Genomic DNA, 13,169 nt, shown 5'->3' on the forward strand with positions numbered 1-13,169 from the left:
TAAGGGTGATTAATATAGAACAAAATTTTAGAAATTTAGACCATTACCATTCTATTCAAGATCAGCCCTTACTAGGCAAAAATTTTTGTAAACATACTTTTTTGTTTTCTCTCATGTAAATAATGAATATACTGTATACAATTTCAATGATACAGTAAGCATTTTAGATGTGATATAAAAATGTAGAACTTTCTTTTTGTTATCTGGACAAAATGTAATGACAAAATTGATCATATTTATCTTTTTTCTTTCAAGTTGTAGAGTGTTAAACATTTCCTTGATATATGAAATAGATTTTATTCATTAAGAATGTAATTGTTGTGGTAAAATTTTTCTTATTTAAATCATGCTGGGTGAGAGATTAATTTTTTTAAATGTAGTGTTCAAAGTGAAAGTTTGTAAACATTTTGTCTATTGTTAGCCAATAGCCTTTATAAACTCTATGCTGTTTACACATTAGTCAAGTGGTGAGTATTTACCTTTGATGCAGTAAATCATATCAGCTTTCACATGCAGAAAGCTCAAATGTCAGAATACTCCAGGGTACTAAAATACAAAGGCACATTATGAAAATATGACTTAAAACAATGTTACACAGCACAAAAAGTGAAAATTTATTGTAGCTTTTTGTTGTCTTACCATTTAGAGACCCATTACAGTTTGCAAAAGCTTCTAGATTGAGCATTTTGTCCATTTTCATTCATGATTTGTGCCACTTTATTATGTTTAGTTGTCCTCCATAATCATTATGCATTCTCCTCTTAATCTTGATACTTCTGAAATAAATTGTATTTTCCTGTCTGACATAACATACAGGTATTGTATCCATTTTGTGCTAAGAAAAGTATTAATCTTAATTTTTTGTTATTGTTATAAGATACACTATTTAATATAATACCATAATTACTTGCATACTTGCAAACAACATAAACGCTGATCTGCCATCGCATAATAAGCTGTCAGATCAAGGTCTGTGTTGCTTGTTTCACTGATTACTCCTAACTGCATAGACCCAGATCTGTCAGTGCTTGATGCAATGGCAGATCTAGGTCTCTACAGATTGCAGTTTGATTTGACTTGTAAACAAGTATAGACAGTACCTGCACATGCCTTAATAAGTGAGTATGTTACTTTTGGTTTGAAACTCTCATGAAAATATCAATTTCTGAGCCCTAGCATGTCTTGTGAAAGTAAAACAGCTACTAAAATTTGTCTTGATCATTATGATTTTCTTGAAATCTGTCATCATGCATGCGGGCAGTTTCATTGCCACTGTATATTAAATTAGTCTTGGGAATGGATCTTACATGTGTTTGATTCATCTAAAAGCTGTTTTGGAAGGCTAAAGATTAATGCTTATTTCTCGAGGGTTCCTCAAATTATATAGTGTCAATTTTGTAAGTAGATTACAATGCAGATATTGTTCACATATAAATTGTTCATGTTTAAAAATATTTGAATTTCAGTCTGTGCAGACATTATGGAAATTTCATCCACCTGAATGATTAAGTTCATTATAGTAATGTATTCATTACTGTTTTCACTATAGTGTAAGGAACATTACTAATATATTTTTTTTAGGTATATTTACTAATATCATAGTATTTTAACAATCTGTTAACTTTTCCAGTATAATATTTGTAGAGTTTGCACAGGCAGCTATTGTATATGAAGTAAAAAACCAACTAACAAAACAGCACTCATTGAAACTTGGAAATTTGGTACTAATGAAGCATCTTCCATTACTTTCAGGCAGTTATTTTAGATCATGATATTTTTGTATCATTTCATTTTTAATGAATCCAGTCAATTTTTCTGTTCATTGCTGTATATTTTAATAAATGTAAAACTAATGTTTGCATCTTACTTGTACATGAGTAGATATGGTACGTAATCTTTCCGACTATTTTGACCTTGTAGAGGAGAAAGATTTGGATCGTGTCTTCCGTTTGCCAACAACAACGTATATTGGAGGAAATGAGACCTCACTTCCTCTCAGGGATATCATTAAAAAACTGGAGGTAGGTACAGATTAAAATTGATAAAATCTACTTAAAGTGTATGACAGTGTTTTTCTTTACGCATTACAATAAGGCAAAATAAGGTATTGATATGGTCCTGCTTTTGGAGTATGTTGTCCATCATATATACATATAGCACCTGTCAATATTTTTCTGTCTTTTAAATGCCAATGTACATAATGGGCCAATTTCGACCAAGAGCTAAAATTTAACAAATAACACTAATCAGCCAGTTAATATAGCCACCATTACTAAAATTAGAAAAACCTTCAGTTGCCTTGCGAAACCTCACTTGCATTTGACCCAATTTGATAGAAAGCATTCTTGCATAAAACTTTTGAATTATGTACAAATGATTCTGAATTACTATCAAATATGGCCATATTTACTAAAAGAGGAAAACCTTTCAGTGACTCCTCAAAAATCTCTTAGTAGAATTTGACCAAATTTGAGAGAAACCATCTTGATTTGAAGGAGTCTGATTTGCGCAAAAGATGCTGAACTACCATATATGGCTGCTGTTGCTACAGATAGATTTGCTAGTGATTTCTAAGCAGCCTCTTAACAGAATTTTGACCAAATCTGACAGCACTTCTGTAAAGGGCTTTGAATTTTGTACTAATGGTGCTGCTCTGGTTGGAATTTTACTTCTGGAGAACATAGAGACAGCACACACAAAAATTAAAATGATTTAATTAGATGATTATGATGAATAAAATAAATTATATTCTACAGTAGAAAAAAACCCAAATAACTGCAGTTAAACTGTTCTTATATATTGTCTATTCTTAAAGTTCTCAATATTCACTGGTACTTGTGCACTGAATTATTATTCACTGATTATATAAACCTCCAATGGCTTCACTGCATATGTACCCTCCAGTGGCTTCTTCACAGCATAGGTACACCCTCCAGTGGCTTCTTCACTGCATAGGTACACCCTCCAATGGCTCCTTCATTGTGTAGGTGCATCTTCCTATGGCTTCACCACTGTGTAGTGAATTACAGGGTAATTCTTGTGTCTGGGACTCCCATGTCCAAACATTCTTAGGACATCCTGGGTTTGTCCGCCCTTGTGGCAGGATTCCCTGGCTAGCACAATTCCCTTTAGCAGTCTCTCCAACTGGTCCTAACTAAGCAGTTCATGTGACTGGGGCTCCAAATAAAGAAATTTCCTACCTTAATCTGGCTGCTCTAAATGTCCAGGTTTTAGCCCCCTATAAATGTCCAGGTTTTAGCTCATGTCCATAGCAATTGTACATGTGACTGCCAAAGTTTTACCTTGCATATGGTCGGTTTATACACACCTATTGCAGGTATCATGAAGTGCATGAGCTTCTCGCCTGGTGGGAACTATCACGCCACTATTACTGTCATATTGCTGACGTCAGTTTGCATTCTACAGTCAACTTCGGATAATGTGTTTTTAGAAAAGTCAACTTCAGATAATATATTTTCAGGTCCTTATTATTCAGATAATCCAAACTTATTTAATGCATAAATAAAAAGGAAATAATTTTAATATTAAATATAGGAAAACTTAAATTATTTCTTAATAGTGCTGAATGGAATTTGACCAAATTTGGCTGAAACCACTCTTTCATTAAAGGGCCTCAAAGTTTGTACAAATGATGCTGCGACGCCGTCAGATTTGGCTGCCATTGCTTAAAATAGAAGAATCTTGAAATGATTCTTTCCCAAAACTGATGAACTGAATTTGACCAAGTTTGACATTGAGCACATTGGCATGAAGGGCTTTGAAATTTCTACAAGTGATGCCCATCCAAGATCCAATATGGCCACCATTTCCAAAATTAGAAAAACCTTTTAACAACTTACTCTAAACAACCACTGAACAGGATGTTACCAAATATGATGGTAAGCATTCTGCCTTTAAAAGATTTCAAATTGATACGGATGGTGCCAATTCTCGATTAGATATAGCCATGTTGCCAAAATTAGAAAAGTATGTAAACATTAGTCTTCTTGGTCAACTGATCTTAAATTTGTGTGCGATTTAGATTTTTAATGTAGCTCTAACAGTTTATCAGTCATATCGCTACGATGTCTGCAGTGTGGCAGTTTATAGTGATGTCTAGCACTGGGGGCATCATGCTGCAGACATGTAGCATGATGTCCCACCCAGTCACATTATCCTGACACCAGGTCAACCAGTCCTAACACTAACTTCTTAATGGTAAGCGCCAAGCAAGGCAACTGTTAGTACCATTTTTGTAAGTCATTGGTATGACTCGGGTGGGGATCGAACCCATGACCTCCTGCATCCAAAGCGGACACTCTAACCACTAGGCCACCGGAGCAGTTTTGATCTTAAATTTGTTAGTATCAACCTTGCTTCGGATGCCAGTGAGTTTTTTTTTTATAGCTCTGATGGTCATAGAGCAGAAGAACTTGGGGGATGATCTATTGTCTGTTGTCAGTCTCTCCATTAGTATACGATCGTTATCTCCACTCCTAATAAGTAACTTCAGGGATTGCCATGAAACTTAACACATGTTTCTCCCATGGTCTAGTCGGTCGTAAATGAAAATGGTACCACTTGGACATCCAATATAGCCACAACCAGGGTCATCCTTAAAAATTTATCACTACTCCTGAAATGGATGGTAATACCAACATTAGGTTTTTGAAAACATTTATGGTATTGAGTTGGTCCTAAATGAAAATGGGACCAGTTGATGTCTGATATGGCTGCTATGGTTGTTATCTAGAAACTTCTGTTGTTGGTACTTAAGTAGGTGTAGGCGATACAAGAACCACATATTTTTTCACCAATCCAGTCTCGTTGTTGTTGTAGGGTTTAACGCCATTTTTCAGCACACGATAGGCTATACATGGCGGCCAGTATTAATGGTGGAGGAAGAACCTGGGAAAACCCCGGAAAGAACCACCAACCCACGAGAAGTTACTGGCAAGCTTTCTCACATACCCACATTGGCTGAATGCGAGACTCGAACCCACGCAGACAGAGGTGAGACGGCAGTGATCCATAATGGAGAGCGCTTTAGACCACTCGGGGCCCCAATCCAGTCTGGTGAAATTAAAGGAAGAAGTACACAGTGTCTCCCACATTCTACTCTTGAATCTTCCAAGTTAACAAGAAAAGGTGGCAGTTTTATCTCATCATTCTTCTAGTTTGGTCATCATTCTCTCCTCTTTAAAACCAATTTCTTCTGGAGAAACCTTTCAGGATGTAGGCCACATCATCAACCTGGAATGAGTTGCATCCTTTATATCAGATGGTCACCATTGACCTTCAGGATGCCAACTCACAGAATACCTCCAATAACTGTGAACTCTGATTCTTTAGCATTTCAATAATTGGTTGCTGATCCAAACCTTCAGGTACAGTCCATCCATCTATTCTGTAGATGGTCAAGATTAACTTGATTGGGTTGTTAACCTAACCTTGACAAGTCAGAGGTAATTCCATCTTGGGACTTTGTTTATGTGGGAATGAACTTCCCCATGAACCAGAGCTTAATCTGGTGTCTTGTGGGATTGAATAGATCAATTTCTAGCACTTTTGGAGGTACTACAAGCAAAGACTTTCTTGCTTGTCCCTATTGGAAACATTGTATACTGCTGCTGATTTAGTTCCCATAGGACATCTCCACATGCACCCTCTACAGGTTCTGCTTCTCATAAGCTGTAAACCACACAGAGAATCTCTCTTAGCTCAGATTCCAAGAGGACCAAATTTTCATCACCTCTTGTATTGGTAGATAAATTGGGATATACTCTTGATGGGGGTCCCCATGGATGCACACATAACTCCCAACCCCCACTTGTGTCTGTTCACCAACATGTCAAATTTTGGTTGGATTTCTTATTTATAACTGGAAGGTGTGATTCACTAGGGGCATTGGACTCTGAATGAATCATCCCTGCATATCACAACCTAGAAATGTAAGCAATATTTCTAGCTCTGAATGGGTGCATTAACAGAGAAAGGGTCGATGTGTCATGGTTTCCTTCAACAATACATCTATTGTAGATAATCTGACATCAAAGAGGCACACATATCCTTTCTCTTTGCTTGGAGCAATGGAAGTTCCTCTTCTGTGCAGCCTTGGAGAAATGAAAGAAGAATGTATTAGTAGACAGTCTGTCCATGACAGGAAAAAGAGTTCTTATGGTGTCTACATCAACAGAGACCCTTCTCACATAGTTGAAAACCTCTGGAGAACATGTTTGAAAACAGGCTTAGCAGCAGACAGCCCTTTTACATTTCTCCAGTCCTAGACCAAATAGCCAGTGCTCTGGATGCATTCAGCTTCTGGTGGATCATCTGTTAGCATAAGCCTTTCCTGTGTTCTGACTGCTTCCTCAGGTTCTACAAGTTAGAAGTTCCACACATAAGGTCATTCTCTTAGCCCAACTGTGGCCCCAACCATCATGGTTCAGTGATCTTTTACACCTGTGATAGAGTAACCCAGGTCCATTCCTCACTGGTAGGATCTTGTGTTGCGAGATGGGCTCCTCCTTACAAGCAGCCATCACATTCCCCATCTTCACACTTGGGTCATCTCAAACAAGCTATTGCTAGAGCACATTTTCTGGTCTGTGATGCTAGGCGGAGAGTCCTGTGTGATTGGTGGAGTAGGAAACCAGTTGATTCTAGCTGTTTCTTTGTAAGTTCCAACCTTGATTTCCATCTGTTCTTTTTGAGAATAAAAGATGTTCAGTGTAGACTATTGAAGACTATAGAGCTGCGGTTGACTGAGATTCACACCTTGCTGATCTCATAAAGTATCGTAAACTGCAGAGATCTGTCTCATGGTCTCTTATGTCCAGATGGAATCTGTCTTGTGTTTTATGTTCTTAAGCAAAACTCTATATACCATTCCATCATATTGGGTTTTGTGTTACTCTGATTGACTTAAAATATGCACTAATTTGGGTTGTGTTGGATTCTCTTTTGTGTAAAATTGACTTGGAACAGGATTTTCATTCTTTGGTTTTGGATTTTGTTTTATTGAGTTACAACGTATTAATATTAGCAAAAGAAGGAATTAGGACCAGAATCTTGTTTCAGTTTCAAGAGGATTTGGGTTTTCTGAGGGTTTGGTCATGAGAGGTTGCAATGTACATGCACTTTATTGTTGCTAAAATGTAGGGATGGATGGGTACCTGACCCAGCTACAAGGACCTGACCCTTTTTTGTTTATGAGATGAAAATTTGATCTTGCCAGGTTGGGTCCCACACCACCCACCCACCCATCTTTCTGGGTGTTGGCAATAAAATAAAATTTAAAAAGCAAAACGAACCCTGAACAATTTTTGGTTAACAATAATGTGGGTGAGAGAGTTAGTGGGGAAACCCCAATCTGGCTGGATATCTGACAAAATTTCCCTATACATTCATCCTACTAAAATGTTATTACTGCATGTATATGTCATTAATCATCACGAAAGGAACTCAATAGTTCAAATTCCAGGTGGGTATTCATTTCTAATGTTGATAAAATATGAGGCCCCATTTCACCAGCGTACAGTTTTCATCTGGATTTGAGCTTAAGTTGAACCTTGTTTTGTTGGTGAAATCTCAATCATGTCTTATGCTGGTTTACTGTCTGATCATGGCAGTCCTCTATATTTGGTAGGACATCTACTGTCGACATATTGGTGTGGAGTTTTTGTTTATCAACAACATGGATCAAACGGATTGGATCCGGAAGAAGTTTGAGACTCCTGGAATCATGCAGCTGGACAATGAAGAGAAAAGGCTTATCATGGCGCGATTAATTCGATCACAGAGGTAATGATTTAATTTTTTTGAAATGCAATTTTTCTGAAGATTAACAGTAAAACTATTATATCATTTTAGCTTTTACCCATTGTTTTCTTAATGAGTCCATTTTATACAGTTAAAATGTATTTCTTCTAGGTGTAAGAGGCCATGTACCTCTTATACTTTTTCAGATGCTAACAGATTAAAGATTATGCATACTCTTAAATGTCAGCTGCACATATGCTTAAAAAGAGTTCAGAAATGGGTAAAGAAATTTGGTTCGAAGTTAGCATTTTCAAAATCTAAAATTATGCACTTCTGTCGATTACATTTTGTGTTCAACCTTAAATTCTAAGGATTTTATATGCAACAAATTTCCATTAAATTTTATTTTGTATTCGTTTTACAGAATTTTGATAACTTTACCTTTGATCTGTTTCTTGTAATACTTCATTTAATACTTCACGTTTCTTCGTTTTTTTTATGGGTGGTGGGGGAAGAATTTGTCCTCAAGTTGTTTGTGCAATTCTCCAATTGTACTTTTAATTGGCACTATATAGCCATTATTGTGCTGATGGGTCAATCAGTGTTTATACAGCACATGCAGAATACGTATTATAATATTGTCAGGAAATTCTGTATTTGGAGAATAACATTTGTAATGATCATGCATTTGATTAATTGGAAAATCACATGCAGTCGTTCCTTTCACAGTAAATCTTATTCTTCATCATATAAATTTGATGAAAATTGTGGTTGTTATAGTTCTCAAAACAGATTTAGACGGATCGTTTTTAGTAAACACTTCATCACTTGTTTGCTTGTGTATTAAAATCTATATAATATAACAGTTGTATAGACCAAGGCCATTACATCTACATCAATCATGCAGAGTGAGAACATGTCATAAGAATGCTTGTTTCACACAGAAATGATTCTTTACATGTTCTTCCTTGTCATGCCCGATCTGAATCTGTAAAGGATTTGCAGGTACTGGTCTGGGAAATGTATGATGAAAACTTGGCAGATATCATTCAGGGAAATGAATGATGACAACTTTGCAAGCATCAGTCTGGGAAATGTATAATGAAAACTTTGCAAACATCAGTCTGGGAAACATGTGATAAAAACTGCAAATATCAGACTGGAAAATGCTTGATGAAAGTAGTGCCATCATTCAGATTGTTTACATTAATTGGATGTTTTGATCACATAGGAATGACCATAGCATTGTAAATGACACTGGGCTATTATACATTGTGAATGAGTTTACAGAAATCTTTCTGATTGTTAGACAGATATGCCTTTTTTATTTACCTTAACAGTGTGATGTAGCATATTTTGTTTTCATTATTTATTAAATTTAGTCAACACTCACAGTACCACCTAGTACCTTTAAAATTTGGGATGCCTTGTTTTCATTCCACTTCCCCCAGACCATTGTATGGCTTCTGTCATACAGTTATGAAAACTAAAGAGGAAGAGGGGTGGGATGGGGTGGGTGGGTGGTTTGATACAGTTTTGTGTTCATTATGAATAGGTAAATGATATATTCAGTATTGCACCTTCAGCATGGGATCACAGGTTTCTTACAATTATTTGTCCTGTGACCCAAATTTCTTTTCCACTGTGCACACTGCGCATGCTTTTTTTTTGTCCTGAAAAAGATGTAAAATTATGCCTACATATTTTCTTTGGTGCACATCCATTCACTTCAGTATTGGCATTAGCAAAGTCACTAATGGCGATAAAAACTAAGATGGTAATCAATGTTCATTTTGAACAACATACTTGGGAATTATTAAAGGTTTGTGGAAGCCTGCTGATTTGCAGTGTAAAGTCTTGGACAGCTGCTGATGCAACATACTTTTAGGTTTGACACACCAATGGCTTTGAAAATTTATGCCAACTAAATTTTTGCAAATGACAAACATTTAGTCATTGACTTATGGTGATACTTTAAAAAGAAATGTATTTGAAACAAAATGCAAAAAAATGTTTTAAAAAAGCGGAGATAAATTGGGGAACTTGAGAGCAAGATCCAAGCAGAAAATTCCATAATGTGATTTATTTCATGTGAACCAGATGTACAGACATGTTAATATTTTCATGAGTTGCTTTAGCACTTTATGAAATGTTTATTACAGTATGCAAGTGTCCAAGGAAATGATGACAGTACAGTGCAGACGACAAATTAAAGGTGGCAAAACTTTCAAATCCAATATGATTATCTTTTTTTATAGTGCATTAAGTACTATACACCATTTTGTCTTCTGCTTTTAAATGTTTTTACTTAATTTTGGAGGACAAGAGTCACAGCGTTCATGGTCTGTGGGATCCTAGGTGCAGTATTTGGCATATTAGACTGGATATCTTGGTTTATTTCTGTCAGGTTTGAAGAGTTTCTAGCCAGAAAATGGTCCTCAGAAAAGAGATTTGGTCTGGAAGGTTGTGAGGTGCTAATACCAGCTATGAAGACAGTGATTGATGCATCAACAAACTATGGTGTGGATAGCTTTGTCATTGGAATGCCTCACAGGTATGTCTTTTTTCTATGTCACAATTTACCCTTTTAAGTTTGTCTTGGAAAGGCTATTTTATGGCGTGAGCACAATCAGCTGTTTTGTGTGTGCATTTTAAATAGCAAAGATGAGTTAGTGTAGCCCTAATGTTGCTGTTTTGCAGGTAAAACCCAGAGTTTCACAAAATACTACTTGTTATTTTCAACGAAAATGGTGCCTAAAGCTTGACATCAGTCACAATGAGCCATGTTAAGATGCTGTGATTTAGATTTCCTTAGCCCACATACACATATGTGATGATATGATGGAATTTTTTACTATCAGTTCTCACTTGGGCACAATCTGATTCAAATCAGATCTCCACTGTCTACATGAAGATCTGCCGATGACTGCTTAGGGGTCATGTTCTGGTGACCTATGAATTAGCCAATGGAAATGCAGCTTTAAAAAATCTGAAAGTGAATTAAATCGTTCAGTACACATTTTCATTTTTCATCCACACTGCTCAGTCTCCAAACACAAAGATATCAGACTTATTTGATTGGCTGATCAAATTAGTGATTATGGTTATAGCATGAGTTCCAGAACATCACCCCTAAGTGGTCGCTGTCAGATCTTCATGTTTAACACGAGATCTGATTTTAATAGATACACTTGGACATTTTGTTGGGGAAAAAAATATGATCAGTACAAATTGTTATGACTATAGTCTTAAACTACCATATATACTCATGTATAAGCTGAACAATTTAGGAAAAAATAAAAGCCTGGAAGAAAGGGGGTCAGTTTGGAAAACTGTTAATTTTTTTTTTTGACTACTGGTTTATAATGTTATTGATGATCGCCGAAGACGAGATCATATGATTAATGATGCTGTATATCTCACACAGTATGTGCTTTTGTGAAGAAAAATGAGTATTTTTTCTAACTTTACAGGTAGGGTAATAAATGAAAAACAGGCATTACTGTACACGATTGCTATTTGATACATGTCCATCCGCCAGAAAATACAGCCATTCATGTGTTGGAGCCATGCTTGTATATGTATTTTCGAAAAGAACTGCCATATTAGTAATCTCTCAATGAAGTGTTAAACTCCTGGCTAATCAGTGATCATTGAACTATACGGTACCTTACAAATGCATTCTAGCTTTATTTTGGTGTTAATGTAAGAAAACAAACTAAATACAAAGATAATTATGATTCTGAAAGTATTTATGGCAGAAATATTTTGGTATCGAGACTAGAAATACATGTATGATGGTTACCCTAGAGTGAGAGGCTCCATAGGGGTTTGTGTTGTACACATGCCAAGGAAGGGTAAGTAACAGGCAAGCAGCAATGTACAAGTCAGTGTGATTAATTGTCAGTAACATAAGTTGTGGGATTTCTTTGAAAGGTGTGTTTGGAAGTAAAAGGCAACCACCAGGATTTTGTTAAAAGCACACTTGATGTATCAAAAATTTTGAGCACCCATGATCACAGTTTATCATCTACTATTGTTTAGTTGTTTATAAAGGAAAGAGGTTTATTAGCTGTAGACCAATAACTACTGCTATGCTTAATCCATGATACATCATGCCTCAGGGATAATGGGGTTTGTTTTGTTGCACAATGTCATGAAATGTACTAATCCATGCCTACTCTCGGTATTGTTTAATGAGATAAAGCAGGGGTCATGGTTTCTAATCAAAGCCATACCTCTGACAACTGCTTAAAATGTTTCATGTGTAACAATGTCCAGACTGATGACCAATCATATTTTTCTGAACTGAATCAAGCTGCCGGAAGTAAACAAAACAAACAGTGATAAATAACTGTCCAATACAATTTGATAACCAACCACTCATTGAAAAATTACATAATAAAAGTATAAATAGGATATGAACAGAAGTTATTTATGTTTATTTTTTCTACATCTTTAAGGCAGTAGTTAAAATAAATGGTGTTGGAAATAAAAGAAAGAGTTCTGCAAATGATGCAGCATTCAAAAACTTAGTTATTGAATATGCCGAAGCAAATAACTGCTGCAGCATGCAAATGTTGTACACTTGACAAGCAAGTACAGGAATAGCAGAAAATCAAATCAGCATTAGAAGACATGAAGGTGCGTTGAACTGGAATTGCTTCATTCCCTGAATTGGAGACTGAATTGGAGAAAGAAATCAGTAATTTTGTTAATGAATGTCAACAGAATGGATACATTGTCAAAAGAACTGCAGTTTGTCTGCATGGTATACAAGTTGCGAAAGATGACAAATATAAGTCAGCAAAGTCATACAAATGTGTTGCATCAACCGGTTGGTGTTCATGTTTTATGAACCAGCATGGTTTTTGTCTCAGGCAGTGAGCAAAGATTGCACAAAATTATCAAAAGACTTGCTAGACAAAATAATCTAATTGTTTCAGAAGTTTATCATTTAACATAGAATGGAGTGTACATTTGAACTACTGTAAATTGGAAATATTTCAACATATAAATGTTTGTATGTTAATTTTTGTTAGGCATGAAGCTAATTTAGTAATATGGTTGGCCTAAATAAATGCATATAGAATGCACCGCCTTGTAATGTCGTCTTGATCTTATGGGTCAGCTTATGCATCGATCATGCACTTTCAAATGTCTTTACCTATTCATTGGTGGGGGGGGGGTGACTTGTACGTGGATGGGCTTATACATGAGTATATAAAGATGTAACCGAAAGGAAGTGAAACCAAAATTTTAGTAAAATTCAACAAATTTATTTCCCTAGAATACAAAGCGAAAATTCAAAGACAGTACAGTAGTCCCCCTCTTATAAGGCCACCCTTAATGCAGCAGGGACGTGGCCTTATAATGAGGGTGGCCTTTCTAGAGGGGGATGACAAATG

At 36.0% G+C, this 13,169-nt stretch overlaps 1 protein-coding gene across 2 annotated transcripts in view; it reads left to right on the forward strand.

Moving 5' to 3' along the window:
* Window positions 1-13,169, forward strand: part of LOC149802633 (2-oxoglutarate dehydrogenase complex component E1-like) — a 120,719-nt gene that overhangs the window by 57,222 nt on the left and 50,328 nt on the right. For both annotated transcript variants that reach the window (XM_089951956.1, XM_089951957.1), the window contains exons 5-7: window positions 1,921-2,021; window positions 7,649-7,803; window positions 10,169-10,315. In XM_089951956.1, the coding sequence (XP_089808082.1) occupies window positions 1,921-2,021; window positions 7,649-7,803; window positions 10,169-10,315 (403 nt within the window). The remainder of the gene's footprint in view (window positions 1-1,920; window positions 2,022-7,648; window positions 7,804-10,168; window positions 10,316-13,169) is intronic.

Source organism: Sinohyriopsis cumingii, chromosome 3 (genome assembly GCF_028554795.1).
Source record: "Sinohyriopsis cumingii isolate HCF-2022 chromosome 3, ASM2855479v2, whole genome shotgun sequence".
Taxonomy (NCBI): Eukaryota; Metazoa; Mollusca; class Bivalvia; order Unionida; family Unionidae; genus Sinohyriopsis; species Sinohyriopsis cumingii.